The 25,769-nt window shown below is 50.4% G+C and overlaps 1 protein-coding gene across 1 annotated transcript in view; it reads right to left on the bottom strand.

The window, feature by feature from the left end:
• Positions 1 to 25,769, bottom strand: part of TENM4 (teneurin transmembrane protein 4) — a 747,207-nt gene that overhangs the window by 375,874 nt on the left and 345,564 nt on the right. Inside the window, 2 exon segments of the mRNA XM_047823379.1 lie at positions 8,030 to 8,299; positions 12,880 to 13,167. Coding sequence (XP_047679335.1) covers positions 8,030 to 8,299; positions 12,880 to 13,102 — 493 coding nt within the window. The 5' untranslated portion in view covers positions 13,103 to 13,167.

Raw genomic sequence — 25,769 nt, 5'->3', positions numbered from 1 at the left:
TAGGAAGTTTGTCACTGTGCACATCATTGCTTCCAATGAGTTGAGAATCGTGTTGGCTCAAATTGAAAGCAAAACTGTGGTTTGCTGTACCTCTCTGCACACGGCGGGTCCTAACCTAGTTTCAAGAATGCAATCTATCTTAATTTAGCATAGCTTTGAATCTCCCTATCTCGCTTTTCCTCTTCCCAGTGTGGAAGGAAGGTGCTCTTGTATTAGCATGTTCTGCCCACCAGGGAGAGCAATGAAGCTCGCCAGTGCCTCGCGGACTGGGGAGCATTGAAACTGGGCCAGGACTCCTTAAAGTCCCCTTACAAGGAACTCCCAAGAGCAACACTGTTCGTGGCTGTCAGATACTGGCTTCCAGATCCTAGGCAATTCTAGCAGACGTGAAGCTACGGAGAGGAGGCCCTGTGTCACACTTCACCAAGGCAGTTTGAGGCACCCGGCCAGAAGGAAGGGTTTTATGGAAATATGGCTGAAGGGAAGCCAAGATAATAACAAAACAAGATGGTGCCAAGAGTCTCATGTGGGAGGTTAGGCAAGGCTGGGAGTGGGAGTCAGGCAGCAAGGTCAGCAGTGGGTCGGAGGGTAGGATGAGGGACGGGCAGGGGGGTTGGCTCATAGCCACGGCCATGAGAGAGCACGGGGTGCGGCACGGGACAGGCCAGTACTCAAGGACCCGGCTGCTGGGCCAAAGGAGCTGTGAGGCTAGGAGAAGGGTCAAATGTGTCCCTCCCCTGAGAGTACCCGGGAGCCCATCTCGGTCACAGAATCTGAGTATGGAGGTCTTCCTCGCTGCTACAAGGCCCTGGAGGGACCAGGGAAGAGGTGGCTTGTTCCCTTCTCCAGGCCCAGATACCGTCTTCACTGCCTCCACGCTTCCTCTTTGTCCTAGCCCCATCCTCTCTCTCTGGATTATAGCAATAGCCTCCTACGTTGACATGGCCCACTAGAGTCTACTCTCAACAGAGCTTCCAGAATGCTCCTGTCTTAGCATCAATCAGAACCTGTCGCTCCTCAGCTCAGGACCCTCCCGCGACTGCTCCTGCAATGGCCTGTGCCACATCACCTCTTTGACATCTCCCCTACCCCAGCCATACTGGTCTCATTGCTACTTTTCACACAAGCCAGATACGCTTCTGCCTCAAGGCTTTTGAGCCTGCCCACCCTTCTGCCAGGATTGCTTTTCTTCCAGATGTCCTCACCACTTACTCCCATGCCTACCTCACACGTCACCTTCTCAGTGAAGCCTTCTTTGGCCACCATGTTTAGAACTGCAACCTTGCTCTCACCCTGGAATTCCCTCTCCCCTTTTCCATTACATCCTGCAGCATTTAGTTTTTACACTTGTTTATCATCAGTCTCCCCACTAAGCAGTGGTGGTTTCATCTGTATCGACCATGCTGGGACCCCAAGACCTAAAACAGTAACTGGAACATAGTAGGTGCTCAATAAATAGTTGTTAAATGACAGGATCCTGCTCACTCTCCAACCTCCCCTCTGAACACATCCCCTTCCCATATTCTCAGTTATACTCCTATCTTCTAACTTCGTGGGACACACCTTTTACTTGTCCACCTTCATGCCTTGTCTACAGACAACGCCCTTTCCTCCCCCTTTTCACCTGTTAGTCTTTTCCACCCCTCAAAGCCCAGTGGCCAGCACTTCTTCCATAAAACCTTCTCAGATACCTTCTGGTTGGAATTTTTCTCTTAAACCTCTATGATCCCTACTCTAAATGTCTTTTGTCCAGCAGGTCACAATCTGAGAGTGGCCTGGTATGATCTCTAGCTCCACATCAACTCTAACAGGTTATGGATTCGGTTTCTTTTCTGCAAGCTTCTCACATTGACAAAGAACATTATGTTCTGAAAACAGCTAGAATCACCTCCTAGATTATATATATATTGTACACGTTGAACTAATAAAAACATGTTTCTATAAAACAGAACAAACTGTGGAGTGCAGTGGCTAGGAAAGATCACAGGTATTGGGGAGAGGTGGATTTGGACTCAGACCCTGGTTCTGCCATTTACTAGCTGTGCAACCTTCAGCAAGTCACCTCTCTGAATCTCAGTTTCCTCGGCTGGAAATTGAGGAAAGGCTAAGAGTTAATGGGCTTGTTGTCTCTATGTTCCTTCTAGCTCCTGGATTCTCAGATTCTCGGGTTCTCAGGTTCTCTAATAGGCTGTTTCTAATCCTGTTTTGGAAGTTGGGGCCTTACAGCACTCATTGTCCATGGATAGCTGCCCAGGTGGAGAGTCGAATTCCCTAATTCCTCTGTGTTCCTGAAAGGGAGTATGGGCAGCTCATGAGGCAGAAGTGCAGTCAAACCCAGCTGTCCAACTTCTCAGGCTGAGGGAATCTGGCTTCCTACCTTAGAAGATGGAGCCTTATGCACACAATGGCTGGGTAGCTGCAGTTTCTGGCCTCTCAGGGAATTAATGATAGATATGCTTATAGATTTTTTAAACCAAGTCTCATGAGCATGGGGCTACGGAGGGTAGAGGATAAATTGAGTTAAATTGGTAATGAGCTTCTTTCTCACTGTGCTTTGGAGATGCTCCCCTAATCTTCTGACTCTGAATAAGCAATTTGGCTGCCTAATTAGGTTAACCAATAATTTCCCTTTTGACACCCAGGCTGCTTGATACTTTTGGGGTAACTGTGATTCTGTTCATCATTTCTTTTCTAAATGCATTTCTCAATTTGCCTCTGGGATTAAAGCACAGAGTAAATTCTCACAATTCCCCAGACCACCCCCCACCCCCCCGCCTGCCTCTTCACATGCCTCTAAGCCTCGCCTGGTGCATTTTCTCTACCGGGAATGCCTCTCTCTAGATCCCTGATGCTCAGTGAAATCCTACTTGGCCTTCAAGCCCACGTGCATAACAAGAGTGAGATGAAGGAATGAGCCTTTGCACCCTCAGGGTAAGACCAGTGGCTACTTTTACCATCATTCCACAGCTCCTTAAAAAATTAATATCAATAGCCAGCATCAGTTAAGGACCAACACAGACTGCGTGCTTCACAGGTGTAGCGTAGGCTCATAGTAACGCATCAAGGAAAGAAGACATGCTGAGTCTGTCTTCTTTTAATTACTGTGGTAAAACATACATAACCCTTTTTTTTAATGTTTATTTATTTTTGAGACAGAGAGAGACAGAGCACGAGTGGGGGAGGGGCAGAGAGCGGGAGACACAGAGCCCGACGCGGGGCTCAAACCCACGGACCGTGAGATCATGACCTGAGCCGAAGTCGGACGCTTAACCAACTGAGCCACCCAGGCGCCCCAACATACATAACCCTTTAAACCAGTACAATCCAGAGGCATGAAGTACATTCACCTTGTTGTGTGACCGTCACCTATTCATCTGCAGAACTTTTACAGCATCCCTACCTGAAACTCCGCATCCATTAAACCCTAACTCCCCATTCCCTGCTCTCTTGGCCCCTGGTAACCACCGCCACATTGTCTTAGAAATGAGGAAGCTTGGGGCGCCTGGGTGGCTCAGTAGGTTAAGCGTCCGACTTCAGCTCAGGTCACGATCTCGCAGTCTGTGAGTTCGAGCCCCGCGTCAGGCTCTGGGCTGATGGCTCAGAGCCTGGAGCCTGATTCCGATTCTGTGTCTCCCTCTCTCTCTGCCCCTCCCCCGTTCATGCTCTGTCTCTCTCTGTCCCAAAAATAAATAAACGTTGAAAAAAAATTTTTTTAAAAAAGAAATGAGGAAGCCGTGGCTTGGGGAGCCGAGGGGCCTTGCCCAAGGTTTCAGAGCTGGACAGGGCACAATCAGGAGAGGAGCGCAGAGCTCCTCATTAGACTCCAGAACTGCTGCTCTTTCAACCCTACAACAGTGCCTGCTATACCTCCGCTGCAGACAGAGACCCAAGGTCGTCCTATCTCCACCTCCCTGCTATTCATCTAGACTCCTGACTCCAGAATCATGCCCAGCACACTGAGGGAGCTTGGGAGAGGTATAGAGTGAATTACAATATACATCTACAACAGAGACGTTGTTGTCAGACTGACCCAGCAGTTGGGAATGGAGCTCGAATCGCAACCTTTGCTTTCTAAAAACATTTATTGATGCTAACTGTGTGCCTGGCCTGGTGCCAACTTCTCCATGCCATCCCCTAGCCTGCTGGCCCCACTCAGCAGAGGAGGCCCGAGGGCTGGCTCTGCCTGACGGCCGTGGTGCAGAAAATTTGTGTTTACATTACCCAGTCAATTCTGTATTTATTTTGGATATTAAGCAGTGACATAAAAGCTGCTGACATTAACCTTCAGGGGCAGAAACTGGCTTTAATGGACCCCATAAAAGTTATTATTGATGGCAGCTGCATGCAGCATCGCCATGACCTCAGCAAAACCCTCCACCACTATCAATACTGTTGACAATTACTATTGACTAATGCGAGGCTGGGTGGGTAGGCAGAGTTGATGTTCCTTCCTGTGGCTGGAAGTTGCTGGAGTTACTCTGCATTTCACATTTGGTAAAGATCTCTGAGAACGTGGTCACGTATTTTTGGTGGCCTCAACTGAGAGTCTAACACTCGCTGATTCAAATGGAGGTGGGCAAGGAGCTCGGATTATAGGACTGAAAGATCTGAGTTCCCACCCAAGCTTTGGTGACCTGCTGACTTCCCAGCTCCACCGTCTCCGCCAGGAGACTCTTTGGAGCCTCAGTTTCCCCATCTGGGAAATGGGAATGCCATGGCACTGTCATGAGGATTAAAGGCAATCACACATGAGCGGTGGCTTGACACATGAAGGGCCCTCCGTATGGCTCCCCTGTACTTCTGGAAAGCGGTCACACTCTGAGGTGTCTGGCTAATGTACCCAGTGCGATAGGGTCCCGTTCTGGTGGCAAGACCCAAGTTCTCATCAAAGAAGGAGAACTAGGGGAGGGGATGAATGTGAGACAGAGAGAGGAGGGCAGAGGAGGGAGAAGGAGATGGGAGGGGCATGGAGAAGGGAGGGAGAGCAGACAGGACAGAACCAGACTCCTGGGTAGGGCCTGGTGTCAGCTCTTCCCCCTTCATTCCCAGAGCCCCGGTCCTCAGCTGTAAGTTGGGGAGACAACGGGGCACACAACAGCACTGTCAACTTCATCAGTAGACAAAAGGGAGCCATTCCTACGGCTCACACACTGTCAGTATGATTCACTGTCACTATTTAGACCCGAGGATAACAAAGCTGTTAGCGTAGCTTTCCACCTAGGGGCAAGCGGACAAGCACGTGGGCAGCTGTGGGTGTCTGGGCTTGGGGAGTCCAGGCCTGGAAGGGCTGCGGAGGTCGGGGGATCTCTGTTAGAGTCACCTGTCTACCTCCTTCGCCTGCCTGTCTTCCTCGAGCACAGCGAGGCTTGAGTGCGGCAGCCAGTGTTGAAACAGACCATCGGAAGAGAAGGAAGAGGTGGCCCGGCCAGGGGAAGCAGGCAGCTATTTCCTGTCCCCGTTATCAATTTCCCGTCCCTGTTATCAAAGGCTGAAGCTCTTGAGGCTCCTCGACCATGTCATTATCACCCAACAGAGGCTTAATTCAGCTCTAATTCAGCTCTCAGGGAATATACAATAATGTGGGCGGCGTGCACCTCTCTCTGTCATGACTTTGTGGAAAAATGATCATTTGTCACCACGGCCAGAAGCCTGCAAAAGAGCAAACAACCTAAGTACTTCGCTGCAGAGGAAATTCACGGTCACTAGGGCTACAAGAATAAAGATCTTAGAGTCATGAAGGCCTGTGTTCAAATCCTGCCTTGCTAGTGATGTGACTTCTGCAGGTATCTTAACCTCTCAGTGCCATAGTCTCCTTATTCTGCACAATGGGGATGATACAACCTACCTCAAAGCAGTGTTCCTGGGGGGAAATGAGACCCTAGAACTAAAGCATCAGCACTGCTTAGGGGCCGCTGGTTAGCAGCAGCTGCTGACTGCTAACGTTGCTATTATCATATTATCATTTTCTTCTTGTGTGCCTCCATCTTAACACAAGCACTTCAGATCACAGAATCCCAGATCTAGAAGGGCTTGCGGGTCCTTCAGCTCAGCTCTTCCCCAAAAGTGTTCATTAGAACACCGAACCCATCAGATGCTCTGAGAGCAAAGTGTTCCACGCTCACATCAATTTGGGGGATGCTGCGTATGTCTCTCCTTGGTGGTTTACCCATTAGCAGGCACGTTAATAGATTAAAGGCTCTGAGAAGTCCTGCAGCAAAGAAATCAGCTTAAAACAACATATGTTTCCTACATTATTTGACCACAGGGCACTTTTCTGCTGTCATCCCCACCCCACCCTAAGAACTATTAACATTCTCAGATACAGGAAATGCTGATTTTGTTTAAAACTACTTATTTTACAGATGAGGAAAAGGAAACAGAGGTCCAGAGAAAGAATCCAACTTATCCAGTGCCACACTCCGGGTCAGTAATGGAACTGAGGCTCCCTGCCTCCTGATCAGAGACCATTTTCTCTGTAAAGGCCTTACATATCAAATCCGTGCTCTTGTTCAGTACACGGCGAGAGTGGGGGGCAAAGGGGCTGCTGCCTTGGCTTGGGCCTTGGTGGGAAGCTGGGAAGGTGGGAAGGTGGATGGCTTGTCACTGCAGAGAGGGGGATCTCCCTCGGTGCTGAGGTCATTGTCCTCCTCACAGGGCAAGGGAGGGTGACAAGGCCAAGCCAGTATCCAGGCACTGCTGCTCCCTTACCCCTCAGACAGGTGCACAGGCTCCCACAGGAAAACTTCCAAGCTCTCTGGGAGGGCTGGTGGAATGGATATTTGGAACTCTGCTGCACCTGACTCTTTAAGGAAATAAATTTCCCACCTGACCCTGACCTTACCTAGTCTCCTGACCGACTCAAATCTGGGACTCTGTTGTGTATAACCTAGCTAGAGCATCCTTTTCAGAGATTAACCTGCCTAAGCCTTCACCTCTGACCTGGTCTCCACCCTCACCCCCCTCCCCAACACACGCCTCTGGGGAAGCCTGCACAGGAATTAGGAGGATCCTGCACTCGGAGCTGGAAACCAGTAGGGGGCACTGGTGCCTGGCTGGGCCTTTCCAGTTTTCACTCCCATTGCCCTTCCCACCCTGGTATGGAAGCACTAGCACATCCCCTTCCTGGACTTCTGAGACCAAAAGCCCTCCCCGCTCCCCTGGGCAGAGGGGCTGTCCCAGTCTCCACTCCCCTCCCCAAGGCTGTGCTGCCAGACCCAGCAGCGGCTTCCTCAGTTCTGGCCCGGGTCCACAAAGCTGCCCAGAGTGTGGCTGGGCACAAAGCACTGGAGAAGGGAGACCACAGGGCTGCAACTAACCCAGAGCCCCTCAGACATCTGCCAAGGAGGTCCCAAAAGTAAGGAGGGAAATTCTGAAACCGAGTTCCCGCCCTTCCCCTGTACAAGGAGACATGTGAACGAGCTGCCATCTTTTTCTCCCACAACATCTCTTGGGCCTTGGAGGAAGGGGTGCAGAGGTGAGGGTGTGATCGAGCCCAAAATCTGCACGTCCCCAGATCTGCACATGAGATCGGGGGAAAGCTGGAGCAAACCCTCAGGCTTTGAGTTACCCCAACATGACAGTTTTTGTTCAAGGCCATCCTCTGACCAGCCTGAAATACGGGGGGAGGGCGCCCCCGGTGGAGACCCCCCCAGGACTGCTGAGCACCTGGAGGCTGGAGACAGAGAGGGATTCAGGAAAGACCAGACATGGCTGATGCAACAAAGAACAAGCTGCTGGAGATCCGTTACCGCTGCCCCCCCTGCCCCCACCACAGGCACCTTGCAAGTAATAACCCTGTGCCTGAGGCACCTCCCAATCTGAAAACCCGAAAACAAAGAGCAGTGACCCAATCTCTGCTGTGTCACCAGTGGGTAGGTGTTTTGTGTGACCGTGCAAAAGGCTCTGACTTTTGACCACTGAGAGCAAAGCAATTTTTCACCAACTTTACCGGAGCCCCAAGCGATGGAGCAGAAAATCAATATTGTAATTAAAACCCCGGCACCTGGCACAGGCCAAGGTGGCCACTCACCGGTCTCGGTGTTCTCGTGCTCAGTGTCGGTGAGCGTGAGGTTGGAGTTGGCCCGGCTGGACAGGCAGGAGCTGCGCCCCGACCGTGTGCTCCGGCCCCAGAGCCGCACGGGATGCTCAGGGGACAGTACAGTGTCGGCCTCAACGTCGGCATCAGAGCTGGCCCCCATGGAGTAGCCGCAGTGTGGGAGGCCTATGTCTGTCCGGTACAGGGTGCCATGAGGGGGCGTCACCTCTCCCAGGCCTAGCTCACGCAGGGTGAAGTTGGCTCCTGGGAGGAAATTCAGGTAAGCTTGGTTAGGGTCTCCTGAGCAGGGGTCTCCCCACCAGAAACCGGGCCGCCCACCCCAGGATTCACTGTTGTCTGGTGAGCTTGTGTGGTGTTCTGCCCACGTGCCCCACTGCCAAAACAGCTCCTTCTGCCCCTCCCCCATCAGCCCACCTCCTCCACTTCCTTTAAGGCCCAACGCACATGGCCCCTCCTTTGTGAGGTCTCCCCTAATACCTACACCCTGGGCGGGAGTCCTTGCTTCTTCCTGTATTCAAGCCCATTCTGAGAGTCCTTGGCCCTAGTCATCCTGCACAGTAGAACCAAAGGCCTGACCCTTCTGCTGGTGATGACTTCAGCAGGGGCAGGGAACCTGTCATGCTCATTCCTAAATCCCTGTGCCTAGAACAAAATGTGGGACTCAGTAGGGGCTCAGGAGATGTCTGTTAAATTGAGCCTTAGGTCTCTTCTTCTGATCGAGAGAGGACTTGCCAGAAAGGAGCACTCCTGAGCCGAGTGGATGCCTAGTTGATGAGTCGCAGATGGCTGCCCTGGGACCAGAAGGTCCTTTCTGGTCAAGTCGGGAAAGCCTAGAACACGACAATGAAGATGGTGACTGGCAGAGAAAAGGGGGCCCCAAGCAACACCATGGGCTTCCTCATGCTAGGCAGGGCCGGGACCATGGCGGGTATCTGCAGGCTTTGGAACAGTCCAGGGAGCCAAGCACCCAGAGCTGGATTGCGGAGAAGTCTTGAGGGCTTGCGGAGGCCTGGAAACATCCAGGACTGAGGTCAGTGAAGAGGTGGGTGAGGGGAGTTCACTGGGGGATTAGCATTTGAGCAACAAAGGGAAAGGTAACTTCCAGGAAAAACACAGCCTCCATGTTGCACCTGAATGTTGGCTCAACGTCTGTTCAAGGACGGCTTCCTCCGTATTTCTAATATTCCCATGAGTGTTTGGGGGATGAAGAAGAAGGGGTGGACAGAGGCATTAACAGTCCCATTCCAATTAAACCACTTCTCTTGGAAATGGCTTTATAATCAGGTAGCTCCCACATTTAAGCCAATTCCAACTGGCCGTGGGTTTACAGACAAACAGCAATGAGCAGGGCGTGGTGCCTGGCTTTCCAGGCAAGTGGGGGGAGCTACAACCAAATACACGATGACAGGTGGAAGTCCAAAGAGGGGAGATCCACGGAGAATGTTCTGGGAACACACAGGCAGAAGGTGGGAGCTCAGAGGACAGGTTTGCAGATGAGAGTGAACTTGGAGAAAGGAGTAAAGAGGGGAGCATAGATGCCTGAGCTTTGAAGGATTCCTGCAACCAGGGCCAGGGCTCACTGGGAAAGCCTGCAAGGCCAGGATCTGCCAGAGAACAGGAGGGGAGCCAGCAGGGAGAGCCATGCACACCATGGTGTGCATCAGTCTGCAAAGAAGCCCTGTGCTCCCGAGCGTCCCGGTCAGCTCTGGGCCCAGACCTCTGTACTGACACAGAGTGCATGTTCTGTAGAAGTTTCAAGAAAACAGGCAGACACACTCTGGCAGTACTTTGGGGGATGGACAAAGAGAGGGAAAGAGTGGGGGAGGAGGGACCAGTGGGGCCGCTGGGAAAATAAGAGCTGCAGTGGAGGCAGGGTGCCCCAATCCTGTGGCTCAGGCGGTTCATGTTGTTCCAGCCTTAATATGAGGTTAAGGTCATGAAATAGTTCTATACTGGCTGGAAACTGATGTCCGGGCCCACCCAGTGCCCCCGGCCTCCGCCCTGTCTACTCTTGCCCCTCCCCATAAACAACCCCCAGCCTCCCCATGATGTGGCACAGCAGGGACCTCTGGGCTCTGCTCAGTGGCCAGGCATTCTGGTTGTTCAGGGTATGGGTCAGACCGATGTTAAATATTTTGAATATCCCCTATGTGCCATCCTCCGGTCTGCCCTCCCTCTGTGCCCTCCTTCGAAGTAGAAGAAACTCCACATTGGAGACCAAATCCCCTGTCTGCTTTCCATCCTCTCTGCACACCATACTCACTGCTTGCCCCATTTACCTCTCTCTGATCTCCCTTCTCCACCCCTGTCTTGTCCCCTGCCTCTGTCCCAGCTCATGCTTGCCCCATTTACCTCTCTGATCTCCCTCTCCACCCCTGTCTTGTCCCCTGCCTCCGTCCCAGCTCATGCTCCTGCCCTGATGGGCTGGACCTCTCAAGGAAAGCCAGTCACACATCAGAAGAATGTGAAATAAACAGCCCAGGCTGCATCAGTTTCCATGTGGCTTGCCCTATATACCCTTTTAAGCAGCCAGAGGCAGCGTGAATATGAGTGAGCTGAGAGATCTGTGGACGGAGAAGTGCAACGTGATGGCTGACTCTGAGGGCTCAGCGATCCCTTGGAGCCGGCTCAGCCCCTCTGAAGTGTGAGCTTAGAAGATTTATTTCCCCAAATGTGGGAAGTCCTTATGATCTGTTGACTTTATGGCCTTTTGGCGTCTTTCATGAGGATCCCAGGACACAGGCTGACCTATCACCCTGCTCAACCTCAACTTGTGTGATCTTGGGCTGCTGCAATCACCTAAGCCTCAATGTTCTTGTCTTTAAAGTGGGGGTGATAATCTATGACCTGCTAGCCTCACAGAATTTTTAAGGATCTCAGGAGGTAATGGGTGGGGGAGTACTCTCTAAACTGTCATGGCCATGTCTGCCTATGAAATGGGAATGATTCTTATTTAAAATTTGTAATGTTTATTTATTATTTTTGAGAGAGAGAGAGAGACATGAGCAGGGGAGGGGCAGAGAGAGAGGGAGATACAGAATCCAAAGCAGGCTCCAGGCTCTGAGCTGTCATCACAGCGCTAAACGTGGGCCTCAAATCCACAGACTGTGAGATCATGACCTGAGTCGAAGTCGGATGCTTAACCGACTGAGCCATCCAGGCAGCCCTGATTCTTATTTTTTATAAAGACAAGAGGGGGCTCCTCTCTGCAGCCTCCTGTGCTAGGGTGGCATCCAGGCCAAGCTGGGCCAGTCAGGGCTCACTGAGCTCTATCAGGCATGGGCGGGACAGAGATGGAAGCAAGTTTTGATATCCTTTTGTCCCTTCTCCTTGTTGAGACCCAGAGAAGGCAATGAGTGGTAGGCAGAATCTTTGAAGCATCTGCTCCACACCAGGCACCGTGTCAACTACTTTATTTACAATCCTCATTAATCCTCATGACCATCCTACGATTAGGATCACTGTTAACCCATTCCCCAGGTGAAGAAGCTGAGGGCAATAAAAAAGGCAGATCCAGAATTGAAATCGAGATCGGTCAGTTGCCAGTCTGAGCTCTTAAGCACAAGCTGGAAAAGAGCTAAAGATCGTTCCTCTTTTGAGCCTGAGAGGCAGCATTACAAACAGGCCAGCTTTCATGTGGATTCAGGCCTGTGGGAGAGGCCAGGTGGGTGTCAGGCTATATGAGGGTATACATGTTTGAGACCGGCTCCTCTTACCTCTGTGATCTGGGGCAAAGGATTCAGCTCGGGGTTGTCGTATGGATTAGATAACAGTGCCGGAATGTATATAAACCACACAGCACGCTGCCTGGCTAACCCTGGCTGTGGAAGGGGAGCGGGTAGGGCAGAATCAGCGACTGGTAGCAGCCCATCAGGCATCACAGAGGGCTCAAGGGTCTGCAGGCAGAAAAATAGGAGTCACTGCAGCACCAGGGTAAGGAACAAATACGGCAAGTGTGGGAATCATGAGTAGGTCTGAGGGTTGGAGCATGGGTGGCAGGGTGTGGAGAGGCGGGGGACAAAATAGTCCAGGAAGAAAAACGGATCTGGGGAAAGTCCCTTATGCCAGCTTAAGGAGCTCAGGTTATGGACAAGGGGGAGTCATTCCCAACTTCACTCCAGGTGCAGTGCAGAGAATGGCCCAGAGGTGGCAGCACTGGGTGAAGGGGGGCTGTGGTCAACCCCCCCGGGGAGAGAGAGAGGACAGTGACAGAGTGGATGAAGAAGAGGGATGGATTTGAAAGTTACTTTGGAGTAGGATGGACAGGCTCTGGTGACTCGTGTAGGCCGGAACTGAAGGAGAGGGGTCAGGTGCCAAGATATTATCCAATTACCAAGACTTTAGGTCTATTTCAGGAGCAACGCTTTGATAGACCGGGACCATACTTGAGGCAAAGAAGGTAATACGTCTGTTGAATGGATACATATATGACGAGTAATAAAACGAATAACTGACTTACTCCGCACTTGATGTTAGCATGCTCACCGCTTACAACATGCCCCTCCAGCCCACAATTCAGTGCAGCCCATCTAACAGATGGGGACTGAGGCCTCCCGGAGAGCTGGTGGCGGTTCTGAACGCAACCCCAGTTAGTCTGGCCCGGAGCCCAGCTCCTAACCAGCTCTTTATGCCCACGGACCGGGTGACCACGAAGATGAACTTAACTAAGCGTGAATGACAGGCAGGCTCTGACCAGATCTGGGAGCCAGAATAGCCGAGACCTGGTGTTGGCCCGCGTCCTCCCGCCAGCTGTCTGCTCACCTGCGCACGCACCCAGGTGCACAGCTGCCCCTCCCCCCCAGCCCGGCCCCGGGCGCCCTCACCTGCGCGGCAGAACTCCTCGGCCTCTTGCGGCACCATGTCCTTGACTCGGCCGCCGTAGGCCAGGCGGGCGTCCTGGTCGTAGGCCTTCAGGGTCTCGCTGGAGCTGTAGGACTTCTGTGGAGCCTTGCCCTCCTCGCTGTCCGCGGACGAGCTGGTGTAGCGGCGCTCGGCGTCGCGGCGCCGGGTCAGCGAGCGGTACGGCTTCCTCTCCTTCACGTCCATGGCCTCCGGCCCGCGCTCCTCCACATCCACGAACAGGGTCCTCGCCGCACTCAGGGCTGAGTGGTCTGCAGCCAGGAAACGAAAGAGAGGGTTGAGCCCGGGCCCCAGGAGGCAAAGGCAATACCCGAATTCATCCCGGCCTCGGATTCGCCCTGCGATGCTGTGGACAAGGGACTTCAGACTTGGAGAGGGGAGGGCTCCACAGCCACAAAGAGATCGGTAGCGGGGTGGGGGGGACTTGCACCCGGGCCCTCTGAGGATGAATCCTCTTTCTGCTACTCCGCCTAGCCGCCAGGAAGAGGCTTCAGCCTCCCCTCCAGTGATGGGTATCAAGGTAGTTGAAAACAAAGACCAGAGGGCACTGATTTCAGCAGTCTCCCTAGATAGGAATCATGTGTTTGTTCCCATCATGTCCCCAGCTGGGATAGGGCCTGCCACGGAGCTGGGGCTCCTTAAGAATTCGTGAAACGGGGCTTCTGGTTGGCTCAGTTGGTTAAGCCTCAGACTTCAGTTCAGGTCATGATCTCACGGTTGGTGGATTCCAGTCCCGCATTCAGATTCGCTCTCTCTCTCAAAAATAAATAAAACATTAAAAAAAAAAAAAGAATTTGTGGGGGCGCCTGGGTGGCTCCGTCGGTTGAACGTCTGACTTTTTTCAGGTCATGATCTCACAGTTTGTGAGTTCGAGCCCCACATGGGGCTCTGTCTGACAGCTCAGAGCCTGGAGCCTGCTTGGGATTCTGTGTCTCCCATGCTGTCTGCCCCTCTCCCCCCCTCAAAAATAAATAAAAACATTAAAAAAAATTTTTTAAAAAGATTTTGTGAAATGAAAAACAACGCAGGTATGCGGCTAAGCACTTAGCACACACTATCTCATTACATGGTCACGCGGCCTGAGATGTTATTCTTGTTTCCAACCTTTTTTGGAAATGAGTCAGAGTATAAATAACCAATTCACATGTATCATGACCAGATAATTAAACAACTACTGGATAATTGTCTGTTTTCTCCCACTAATAAGTAAGCTCCATGAGAGCAGGCACTTTAGCTCTTTTGCTCACTCCAGAGCCTGGTGCATCTAATATACATTTGTTTATTTAATTGGCCAACCAATCCCCATCTGACAGATGAGAAAACCAAGGTTCAGAACCTCCTTCAAGGTCACTGAGGCGGTAATAAAGCCCAGATCTGAACCCAGGTCTGTTAGGCTCTAAAACTGGAGTTTTTCTATTCTACCACACTTCCGTGAGTCCCCTTCCTTCCACTACACAAAAGTGTCCTTCCAGCTAGGCTGACCCTGGCCACCATGGCAATCTGAGAACTCCCTTACGTCCAGACCTACAAGCCTCAACAGGGACACCATCAGCACCTGGGGAAGCCACAGTGTCAGCCCCATTTGCCTGGGTGTTGCCAGGGTGTCTGATTGGTGGGAAGCTCCTGATATCACTTTTTTTTCTTTTCCCCATTGGACCTTTTTGCTCTAAACGGACATCCTGGGATTTTTTTTTTTTTCAACGTTTTTTATTTATTTTTGGGACAGAGAGAGACAGAGCACGAACGGGGGAGGGGCAGAGAGAGGGGGAGACACAGAATCGGAAACAGGCTCCAGGCTCCGAGCCATCAGCCCAGAGCCTGACGCGGGGCTCGAACCCACGGACCGCGAGATCGTGACCTGGCTGAAGTCGGACGCTTAACCGACTGCGCCACCCAGGCGCCCCTCCTGGGATTTTTTTTATACCCGTGATAGCACTCCCTTCTTCCTTCCAAATGTCTTCCTTTGGCTCTGGAATAGCAAATGCAGCCCCATACAAGAGCCAGGAGATAAGCACAGGAGGAAAACAGAATATCCTGAGCGAGGCTTGATGAGAGCTCTTATTTTTCTTGACGCATACAGCTTTCTCAGTTCTTTCTTTCACTGTTCCACTTCTTAGAGCCCTGTGGATATACAAACTGTGCAACTGTCCTGTAGAAAAGCAACAGAGCAAGAGCTATGACCAATGGTGCCATGCTGGTGTGGAGGCTCCGTGCCTGGGGTGGGGTCTCTGACAGACGGCGGCGAGGGCCGGGCCTGCCAAGAGGACAGTTGGGCACTCAGTGCCTGCAGGGCTGCAATGTAGCAAGCAGTACAGGGTGGCTTATTCATTTTTAAGTTAGAAATTTGGACTTAGACACAAAATGTGTGATTTTTGGATTCTATCCATGATTTCTTCAAATCTCAAAACACTTTGTAGGCCAAACAAAACACACTGAAGGTTAGCTTTGGTCCGATGGGTGGGTGTTTCCAAGTTCTTCGTTCGGTCATGGACAGATGAGGCATCCTTTTGGCCGAAGATGCCCTCTTCCCTACCAAGACCCAAAAGTCCATCTCCTGGGTAAGGTCTCAGCCTGGTTCCACTGCAAACTCTGCTCATCTGGTTACAGAGCTCTCTAGACCCACTCAAATGGGTCCATTATGTCCTAACCTGGAAAGCTGCATCACTTCACTTAGCAAAAGAATGGTCTGAGGTTACCACTGGTAACTGGTTGGAGTCTTTGGGATTTATCACAGATCCCAATTGTCTACTATAGACTTCCTTCTGCATGTTCTCCATGATTTTCAAAGAGTGCAAACATTTGTGATTTCATTGGTACCCCCTGATAACCACAAAGCATATAAGACAACTATTTTCACCCCCATTTTATACATGGGGCAACAGTGACCTAGAGCCATCCAGCTGTCTGCCCAAGGCCACACGGTGAGTTAGTAGCAAAGCCAACATTACTAGACAGACAATGCCTTAGGGTGGCAGCTAGAGCCAATCAAGATGTGTAGGTGATATTTTTTGGGTCCCAGTTTTCAGAATACCCATGGAAATTAGTTCTGGGACAAGGAAAAAGACGTAAGATACATAGAAATCAAATCACCTTACTGAAGCCCAAACCCAAGTTTCCGAGCTCTGGTCTCTTAACATTCAGTCTTCTGACACTGGCTTACGCAGTGATAGTTGGTCGTCTGAGTACCTGAGGGGCAGGGCTGGAGGGAAGACCGGTGATAACACTTTCTACTCCAGGGCTGTGAAACCTTTTTGCCTGCGATCCATAATTTGAAAAACATCTTACGTTGTGACTGGATACACACATTTATGTATATGAATGCGTGTGTTTGTGTGTATAAAATGGAAAGAAGATTCACAAAACCAAAGTTACCACATGATGAACAATGTATTCTGATGTTTCCTATTTCATTCTCTTTCAGTTTTTTAAAAAGGCAGACGACAACTCTCTAACTTGACCCAATACTGGCTTTTGACCCAAAGCACTGTTCTGGTCTAATTTGGATGAGAATTTATGGCAACTGTCACCTGGCCTCTGTGCCCTCTGGCCCTTCACCTCCAACCCACCCCCCTGGATGACAATAATGATGATGATAACATAATAAGAGTAAGCACTAAAGTAATGTTAGCCATTGTTAATACTAGTGACTAATAATTCATAATAATGATTTCATAATAATAACCAATATTATGTTATTATTAGTAGCTAATATTTGCTGAGTACTGTTACTAATATTGTACATGGTAATATTTTAATCCTCACTTCAATTCTGTGTTATAGGTACTATGACTATCTGTAAATTACAGGTGAGAAATTATGAGGTTAAATATATTGTCTAAGGTTATACAGATCTTGAGTGGTGGACCCAGAATTCTGGTCCAGGGGTTGAACTTGGCATATGGATACAGCCATGAGATGATTTTGCCTCGGTAGGTTGTGCCAGATGAATTTCTTAAGCCCAGATCATTCCACTACCCTGTTGATGCCTCTCTAGGAGCTCAGAATAAATTCTTGTCTCCTGGTCAAAATGGAAGGTTAATCTTTGATCTGGCTCATTTCACTTCCTTCTCACTGAGTCACTTGCAACCTTCCTGGATGTTAATTCTGTGGCCTCTCTGCCTTTGTTCATGTTGATTTATCACTGTACATCCAGCTAACTCAATGGTCTATATTCATGTCTGCTTTTCCCTTGATGGCAGTTTCCTGAGGGCAGGCCTGGCATCCACAGAGCTCATGAAATGCGTGTGGAGTGAATGAATGAATGAATACAAATACTTGACAGCTACTTTTTACTTCTTACCAATCTTAGGTGATATAAAATATTAGTAGTTTGATTTAGGTAAATATGTATTAGATATATCTAAAATTGAATCAAAGGCATTGCTTATACGACTTCTTTTAAAATTTCAAAGGGGCACCCAGGTGACTTGGTTAAGCATTTGACTCCGGCTTGGGTCATGAGTTCGAGCCCAGCATTGGGCTCTCCACTGTCAGTGCAGAGCCTGCTTCAGATCCTCTGTCCCTCTCTCTGGCTGCCCCTGCCCCACTCGCTCTTGCTCTCTCTCTCAAAAATAAACATTAAAAAAAATTTTTTTCAAAGTAAGCCTACGTTTGAAGTATGTATCTAGTATGTAGCAGCTGTGTGACCTGGGACAAGTTATTCCACCTCTCTGGGCTTCAGTTTCCTCATCTGTAAGGATGAGCCTCTTAGGGTTGTTCTGAGGATTAAATAATAGTTAATACATGTCCCTGGTACATATTGTCCCTAATACATAGCAGGTGCTCAGTAAATGTTAGCCATTATTATCATCAGAAAAAAAAGCCGACATTTTATTTTTAAAAGGCACCCTCTAGGAGGCTCCAGCTGAGCACCAGTTATAGCTGGAGAGGAACATCCCCTCAGAAACGTACGTTAATAAGGCTGAGACACATTTTAGGCTGTTAAATTGGTGGATGACTATGTTTTTTTTTTAATCAGTGTGTGCCTGTTGACCAAAGACACCGGCTTCAAGGCAAAGGCTCAGTAACTATGAATTACTAACAACACAGCCCCGAAACTCACAGCTTCCCTGTCACAGAGCAGAGGCAGGGAGAACATTTGCCTTGCTCTTATTCCCCTTTAATTTTTTTCCCCAGTTTTGAGTTAATACAGTAATTCAGTAAATGGTAAATATCTATTTTTTAACAGATGGGAGGTTGGTCATGGTTCACACTCGGCTTGGCATTTAATAGAGGAGGAAGAGGTTGGGAGGTGAGAGGCGACAGTAGAGCGAGGGTCCCAAGCACAGAGACGCAAAGACCCGGCGGCGGGAGGGTGGAGGAATGCTGGGGAGGGGGCCCAGCTCGGACCCACCCGCCCGGCCCTCCCCGCCCAGGCTGGGCAGCCCAGGCACCTGGCACACATTCATGTTTCAACATGGCAGTCCCTCCTTACCCTGCTGACCAGGGGCTCCCCCCTGCCCCTAACTCTGTTAGCCTGACCTTCCTGACCCTCCCTCCGCTCCTTCCCGCTGCCCACAGAGCACCTCGCTTCTCCCAGACGCACACCCTCCGTTTCTGTCCCTCAGAGCTGCCGGCCATTTCTCAGACACTCTGCACCCTTGCTGCCACGGAGCCTCTGCATACCTGGCTCACTGGGCTCACCTGAGGGAGATGGGGCAGGAGGGTGTAGGCAAGAGGTCACAGTGCTGCATCCTTGCTCTCTCCCTGCTCCGTAGCCCTTTGTCCACTCATCTGACACCAGGAAGTGAATCAAGAGCTGGACCCATCCATCTCCAGACCTTCCTTCCCACAATCCTCCACCACGCACAGTGACAGAACCAGCTTCCATGGTCTCGCTCCAGCCACCTCCTGGCTATGGGGCTCTGGGCAGGCTGGAGGTGTTGGCTTTATTAGATGCTTTGTGAACTAATGTACCTTATCCCTACAGGCAGAAGGGATTGGGAAATGACTACTAGCCGTGTAGTCATCATCATCATTATTGACATGTTGTTATTTCTGACCAACATACATGTAACTGCACCCATGTAACATGTGTGAGACCCCGGCCTGCTCCTGAGGCAGGGCTTGCTGAAACTCTTCTTCAGGTAAGACCCGAGCACCATGAAGATGTCTCCAGAGAGGAGTTCATTTCCACAACCTGTTACATACATACTTATGCTGGGCCCTGGGGCCGGAGATGAGCAGGATGGAAGCCCTCTGTCCAGGGTGTCAGCCAGAGGAGGCGACCGCCAGTGCTTTGCTAAGCAGGACCTACGCTTCTACACGTTTCTCCTTATGCAGACACGGGTGTCATTCTTGGCCTCTCTATGGGGAAGGAGAGTGGGCCCCGGACAAGGAAAGGGAAGAAATATGTGTGCATCGAGCCCTGCCCGCAGTGCCTTCCACACAGCCCCGTAAGAGCCCTAGTAAATTACCACTTTAGACAGCAGGCGACATGACCTGGGTGGTTGGTCAAGTTCACGCAGCCGGTAGGTGACTCTAAAATCTACATTTTAGGCTTTTTTTTTCCCCCTCTTTTACACAGACCTGGGCTCAGATAGATCTGGAAGGTCTGAACAGGTCTATGAATGTGGGCAGGGCTGGGGGACCCTGGTGGTGATGGTGATCAGGGTATAATCTCAGACAGGAAAAGAGGTAATAACAATAGAACGACTACCATGTATCGAACATCTACGCCTGTGCTGGGTATTTTGTACACACTATTTCCAATCTCTGCAGCAATTATGCGGGTTAGATACATGCTCTTTTATATCTTTTCTTATTTATTCTTGTTGTGCAAATGAGATAACAAGCTCACAAAAGAGATTACGTGACTTGCTCTAGACGCCACGGTTTCAAATGTCAGGGCCTAGTTTTGAATCAGGAGAAAGGTATTGCACACCTAGTACCAAGGTTAATTCATTTAGCAAATGCTTACTGAGGACCTTTCCTGTCCTAAGCGCTGCAGAAGATGTGCTGAGGTAACACGCCAGGCTTCCTTGTTTCCCTCCCTCCCCTTGACCTCTTCTCCCACCCCGCCTCTTTTCTCCCGCACTGAGTTCCCACCCTGCTGTCGCAAGCCTCACATGCGGTCTATACAATGGAGTACTACTTGGCAAGGAGAAAGAATGAAATCCTGCCATTTGCAGCAATGTGGATGGAACTGGAGGGTATTACGCTAAGTGAAACAGGTCAGTCAGAGAAGGACAGATCTCACGTTTTCGCTCATATGTGGATCTTGAGAAACTTAACAGAAGACCAGAAAAGGGAAGGGGAAAAAATAGTTACAAATAGAGAGGGAGGGAGGCAAACCACAAGAGACTCTTAAATACAGAGAACAGACTGAGGGTTGATGGCAGGTGAGGGAGAGGGAAAATGGGTGGTGGGCACTGAAGAGGGCACTTGTCGGGATGAGCACTGAGTGTCGCATGTAAGCGATGAACCAAGGGAAGGAATCTACCCCTGAAGCCAAGAGCACACTGTATACCCTGTATGTTAGCCAATTTGACAGTAAATTATATTAAAAAAGAAAGACAAATGAGCTTCCACCTCCTTGGAGCTTCTACATAGTGGACAAGTCGGCCAGGGAGAGAGGCAGGGGAAGGACCACACGGGCCCCTCGCCTGGGCCAGATGGGCCAACGGTGGAGAGAAGATCAGAGACCACTGCCCAGAGAAAGTGACATTTAAACTATGACCGAAACATGTCAAGTAGAAGTGAGCCAGGCCAGACAGTTTTGAGGTAAGGAGAGAAAAGAAGTCTAGATGTGACTTTCTGTTTTCTCTGACGTACAGTAAAAATGCATTTCACAATCCAGAACACACACGCATGGACACATTTCTAACTAAAAAAAAAATTTCAGAAACTATGCCTCATCTTTCCTCAAAGGTGGACTCTGACATTTTCTGTTTTATTCTTCTCTGCCAAAACAGGATCATGGATGGCTTGCCAACCTACGGTGTGCAAAGCACTGTTCTAGTCACAGCACGGATGAAGCCGGAGGTATGTGAGAACTGGGACCAGAGGGAGACCCCGTTACTCTCCGAGTCCAGCCTTGAGGGAGAGAGAAAGGTGGAAAGGGAAGCCTGAGAGCGGAGGAGTGAGCAGCCTGGTGGAGAAAAAGCAACTTCCATGAACAGTTGTCATCCAAGTGGGCAGTAAAATGCAAGCAAGCATGTGGCAGAAAGCCTGGATGGGAGGTCCCTGGAGAACATGTCCTCCACGTCTTGGGTTTTGGAAGCCCTGATGTGGCGGTGGCCGGGAGCTGGCCTGGAAGAATGGCACAGGTGTTGGACCCGGGAGAGAAGGGGAGATGGGCAAAACAAAGCTTTAGGTGTGGGGGGAGAAACTCAAGAAGCAAAGTTGGGCCCTTCGTGCCGGCTCCAGCAATATTTATGAGGGGCAGGGGCCCGGAACACTGGCAGGGAGACCTGCACAGACATACCTCACTGCCAAGGAACCTCGCCCCTGCCAAAGCCCTCAGGGAAACGGGGGCTGTTACCACCCTGGGTTTCCTTGTGACCTACAGAACAGCCGGAGACGAACCAGGAAATTGACTGAATTCCTACCGGACTAAAGTTTTATAAGTTTTCCTTAACATAAGCACATGGTGATATTTTTAGCTCTTTGTGTGTCAAGATGGGCCCATAAATATTTCAGAGCTAAAATGTGTTCTATAAAATAGAAGTCCCGGGCATTATCTGTTTGTGTATGTGTGCATAAGACCATCATAAATTTTTACTTTCCTTAGTCCTTCAGAGTTTGGTGTTGCAAGTCCTTTGTTTTAAACCCTACTGTGATATGAAAGTGGATGCCAGAAGTGGAGGGGACATCTGTGCTGTGTGGGGACTGTGTCAGGCTACATGTGCACCAGAGAACTAGGGGTTATCCCCACTTTACAGATTTGAAAACTGAAGCTCAGAGTAGCAAAGTGATGTCCAAGTTCATACGATATGCCAAGACCGGAATCTGGCTCTAAGTCTGTGTTCTCTGTAATGGTACCCAGAGCTCACTTCTCTGGCCCTGTCACTTGAGGGAATGTCTTGCTTTTAAACACAGTGGCACAGTGAGGGGCACTTGGGTGGCTCAATCATTTGAGCGTCCGACTTCTGCTCAGGTCACCATTTTACAGCTCACGGGTTTAAGCTTCACGTCGGGCTCTGCACTGACAGCTCGGAGCCTGGAGTCTGCTTCACATTCTGTGTCTCTCCTTCTCTCTCTGCCCCTCCCCTGCCTGTGCTCTCTTTCTCTCTCTCTCTCTCCCTCTCTCAAAAATAAGTAAATAAACATTAAAAAAAATAAAAAACAGTGACACAGTGATTATAATAATGGTGGCTAAGAGCAAGGTCTTTATATGCATGACCTCATTTTATCCTCACCATATCCCCAAACCACCCTTATTTTATAGCTTAGAAACCTGGGACTGAGAGAGGTTAAGTGCCTTGCCCAGAAGACCACAGCAAGAAGGTATCAGAACCGGGATTCAAACCTGGGTCTATATGACCCCAAGGCTCAAGCTTTTACTCATAACCTATACTGCTTCCCACACAGGTCATCCCGTATTTTAGTTTCCTTAGATGTTCTATTTGCTTTTTCATTCTGTTTTGTTAGCAGTATTAATTCCTTTGATGGACCAGGTTAGCAACTACCCTGGACTTTCTGGGAGGATTGCTGTTATACCTGCTGCTCGAAGTGGCCCCAGACAGTGTTGTGGGCCAAAAAAAGGGCTTTTTTGGGAACACGGTGGAGTATGGCTGTGTGCCCAGCCAAGCTACTGGGATATCCCTAATCAGTGGCTGGCAAGCAGGTGACAGATGGTGCCATTGCCTACAGGTGCCATCTCGCCCTTTTATTTGAGGGCCTGTCACAGGCCAGGTATCGAAGGGAGGTGACTGTTGTATGGGCATCATCCTCCGATCCTGAGCTCAGAGAGCTCCCACCAGAGCTGCCTAGACCACTCAAAAGGGCTGAGCGTGCACAGGACCTGGGACGCAACAGGCCCTCAACCCACAGGAGGGGATATGAGGGCGGTGTTTTCCACATTCTTCCATCCAGATGCTTCCCCTCCCGGAGCTACCTACCAGTCAACGATTCTTTATAAATGAGGACCTCTTAGAGTCAGAAAATGTGGCATTTACTATCTTAAGATTGACAGTATCATCAAAGGTCAGCTGGTCCATGCCCCATCGATGTCAGTCCCCTCTGTGCCATCCCCAAGTGGTCATGCCACCTCCAAATCTGGGGACCTCACTACCTCCAGGGAAAGTTTCGTGTTTCCTGACATGTAGCCGAAGCTTCTTTTAGCTTCCTTCCAAAGGCCTCAGCTCTAATCCGTGGGGTCCCAGGGAGGAAGTCCAGCGCCTTTGTCCCAGCAACAGTCCTTCCGGACTAAAGACAGACTTGTCTGTGTGTCCTTGAGTCTCCTTGTCAGGCCGAACATCCCTCCTAAGATTTTCAAGCCCTCACCTTCCTGGCGAACTTTCCCTGGGTTCATCCATCCTTGCCTGTTCTTTCCCATCCACCAAGCCTTTCCAATCGGGGGTGGGGGCAGTGCTGGGGACAAGGAAGTGGATCAGACACAGTTAGAGGGACAGACACATCTAGATGGTTCCAACACAGTGAGCACAAAAGAGCAACTGACAGAGATGCTCGAGGCAGAGTAGGGGACATCAGCTCAGGTGGGGCAGGCAGCAGGGCAGCCAGAAAGAGGTCACAGCTAAGCTGAGGCCCAAGAGCTGCACAGGAGTTAACCAGGGGACAGGGAAAGGGGCACGCTCACGTTCATCTGCATGCCGCTCACGTGGGGTGGGCTAGAACCCCTGGGAACCTCTTGGTGCAGCTGAAATGCCCCCCACGCACCCCTCTCTTGCACCCACTGGGCAGCTCAACTCCACGTGGCTTTCTAGGAAGCACACCCACCCAGCCCAGGTGTGCTGGCTATGTGCTGCGACTCAGCTTCTCCATGACTCTTGAGAAACTGTTCTGCCTCTCAGCTCCCCCCGGAAGGGGCTTTCTCCTTCTCCCTGGAGAATCCACTCAAGGGCCAAGCCCCAAACCCAAGTTTTATCATCAGCATGCCAATACTCTGCAAAAAAGTGTGCAAAGGCCCTGCACAGATTTCTGATTCTCTATGGGCGTCTTATTCTGGGACCACATTATGAGATCATCAGAGGGAGGGGAGAGGCAGTCGGGCTGATTAATTGCACATCCCCTCCTGTGTCCGAGGCTTAAACCCGTAATTACCTGGGGCTCTTGTGTTAGGCCTCCACTCTGGAGGGAGAGCTGGAGGAGAAAACTGGCACCACAGGTAGCAAGGACTGACTCCGGGCTCTGCAAATAGTGAGTCTCTCAGTTGTTACACTAACTCCCTCCATCCCACAAGAGCCCCGCAGATTTGTGAAGGTAGCCACTGCTTGTGCCCTCTTGCTCTGCCCAGGGCTCTGTGTCCATAGAAAGAAGAAAGCTCTCAGGCGGCTGTGACTTGGTGATGGCCACACCAGCAAGTAAAGAGACAGGAGTTGCCGGGTTTGTGTTTCCCTTCATAACCTCAGTTTTCTCCTCTGCATATTGGGGTGGTGTGAGGGTCATCCCAGGTAATCCACGCCTGAGGACTGCCTCTATGTACACACACACACACACACACACACACACACGTTGAATTCAAAGTACTCTGTCAAAGGCTTCAAGTTCTGTAGTGTAATGATCGCAAAGCCCTTTGGGGAGGAATCGAGAGGGGTCCTTGCAGCAGACAAAGTTGGTTCGCAAAGGTATCCCAGAAAGGGATGCCCAGTTGCAAAGCAAGGGAGAAAGAAGTGGCTTTGGCAGAATTTCACTTATACCTCTGTGTATGCAAGCCTCAAAGAGGTGGAGGGAAAGGCCCATAATGATGGGAAAACCCTAACTGCCTGAAGCTGCCACCATTTCCAATAATTAAAGGCAGACTTAATAGATATTAGGGCCCTCTTTCCAGCAGCTGGGTGGTCAGGCAATTTTTATTTCAATAATTAGCTGCTGTAAGTCACACGGAGCTGGAGACAGATAAAGGCAGGGCCAGGCTCTCACGGAGCTAATTGTGCCCAGAGTCCTACACGCCTAATCAAGCCTTGCGCTGCTCGTATCCCTTTCATCCAAGGCCTCAAAGGACCTCGCCATCGGTAATTAAGTCTCATAAGTGCTGCAAGGAAAGGGATTCTCCTTGATGGTCTGGATGAAGAAGAGGCTGCTGGGGTGGAGGTGGGGCAGGCAGCCAGGTGGCTGGCCCCAGGATGAGGAAAGAGAGCAAGAACAGGCCCCAGCCTCCGAGCCTGGGCCCTTCAAGCCTTTGGCTACTGTGCACTCTATCCTTAGGCAGGAAAACTCACAGACCTTGTGGCTTCAATGGCCACCTCCTGTTGAGTCTGGCTCAACCTGTCCCAAACTGGAGACAGCCCAGATGGCCACGGAAAGCCTTTCCAAATGTATCAACCTGGATGGTCTCTGGTCGACGTGTTTGTTGGACACACAAGGTCAGGCAGGGGTCATTCAGATACCACTCTCCTAGAGTCCCAGAATTAGAGAGGAACATAAAGGATATTAGTCACACAAGCCCCATCTGAAGCTTGGAATCCTGCTGTGAGTCCACATGAACACCAGTAAGGTTTTGTTTGATCTCGGATGATGGGGCATTCACTCCTGACACACTTCATCCTCTAAGCAGTGGCCTTCAAAGGTTAATAATAATTCTTCTTCTTCTTCTTCTTCTTCTTCTTCTTCTTCTTCTTCTTCTTCTTCTTTAATGTTTTATTTATTTTTGAGAGAGAGAGAAACAGAGCTCGAGCGGGGGAGGGGCAGAGAGAGAGAAGAAGACACAGAATCGGAATCAGGCTCCAGGCTC

The sequence above is a fragment of the Prionailurus viverrinus genome, chromosome D1 (genome assembly GCF_022837055.1).
Source record: "Prionailurus viverrinus isolate Anna chromosome D1, UM_Priviv_1.0, whole genome shotgun sequence".
NCBI classification, from domain to species: Eukaryota; Metazoa; Chordata; class Mammalia; order Carnivora; family Felidae; genus Prionailurus; species Prionailurus viverrinus.
This window is presented reverse-complemented; position numbering and strand designations above follow the sequence as displayed.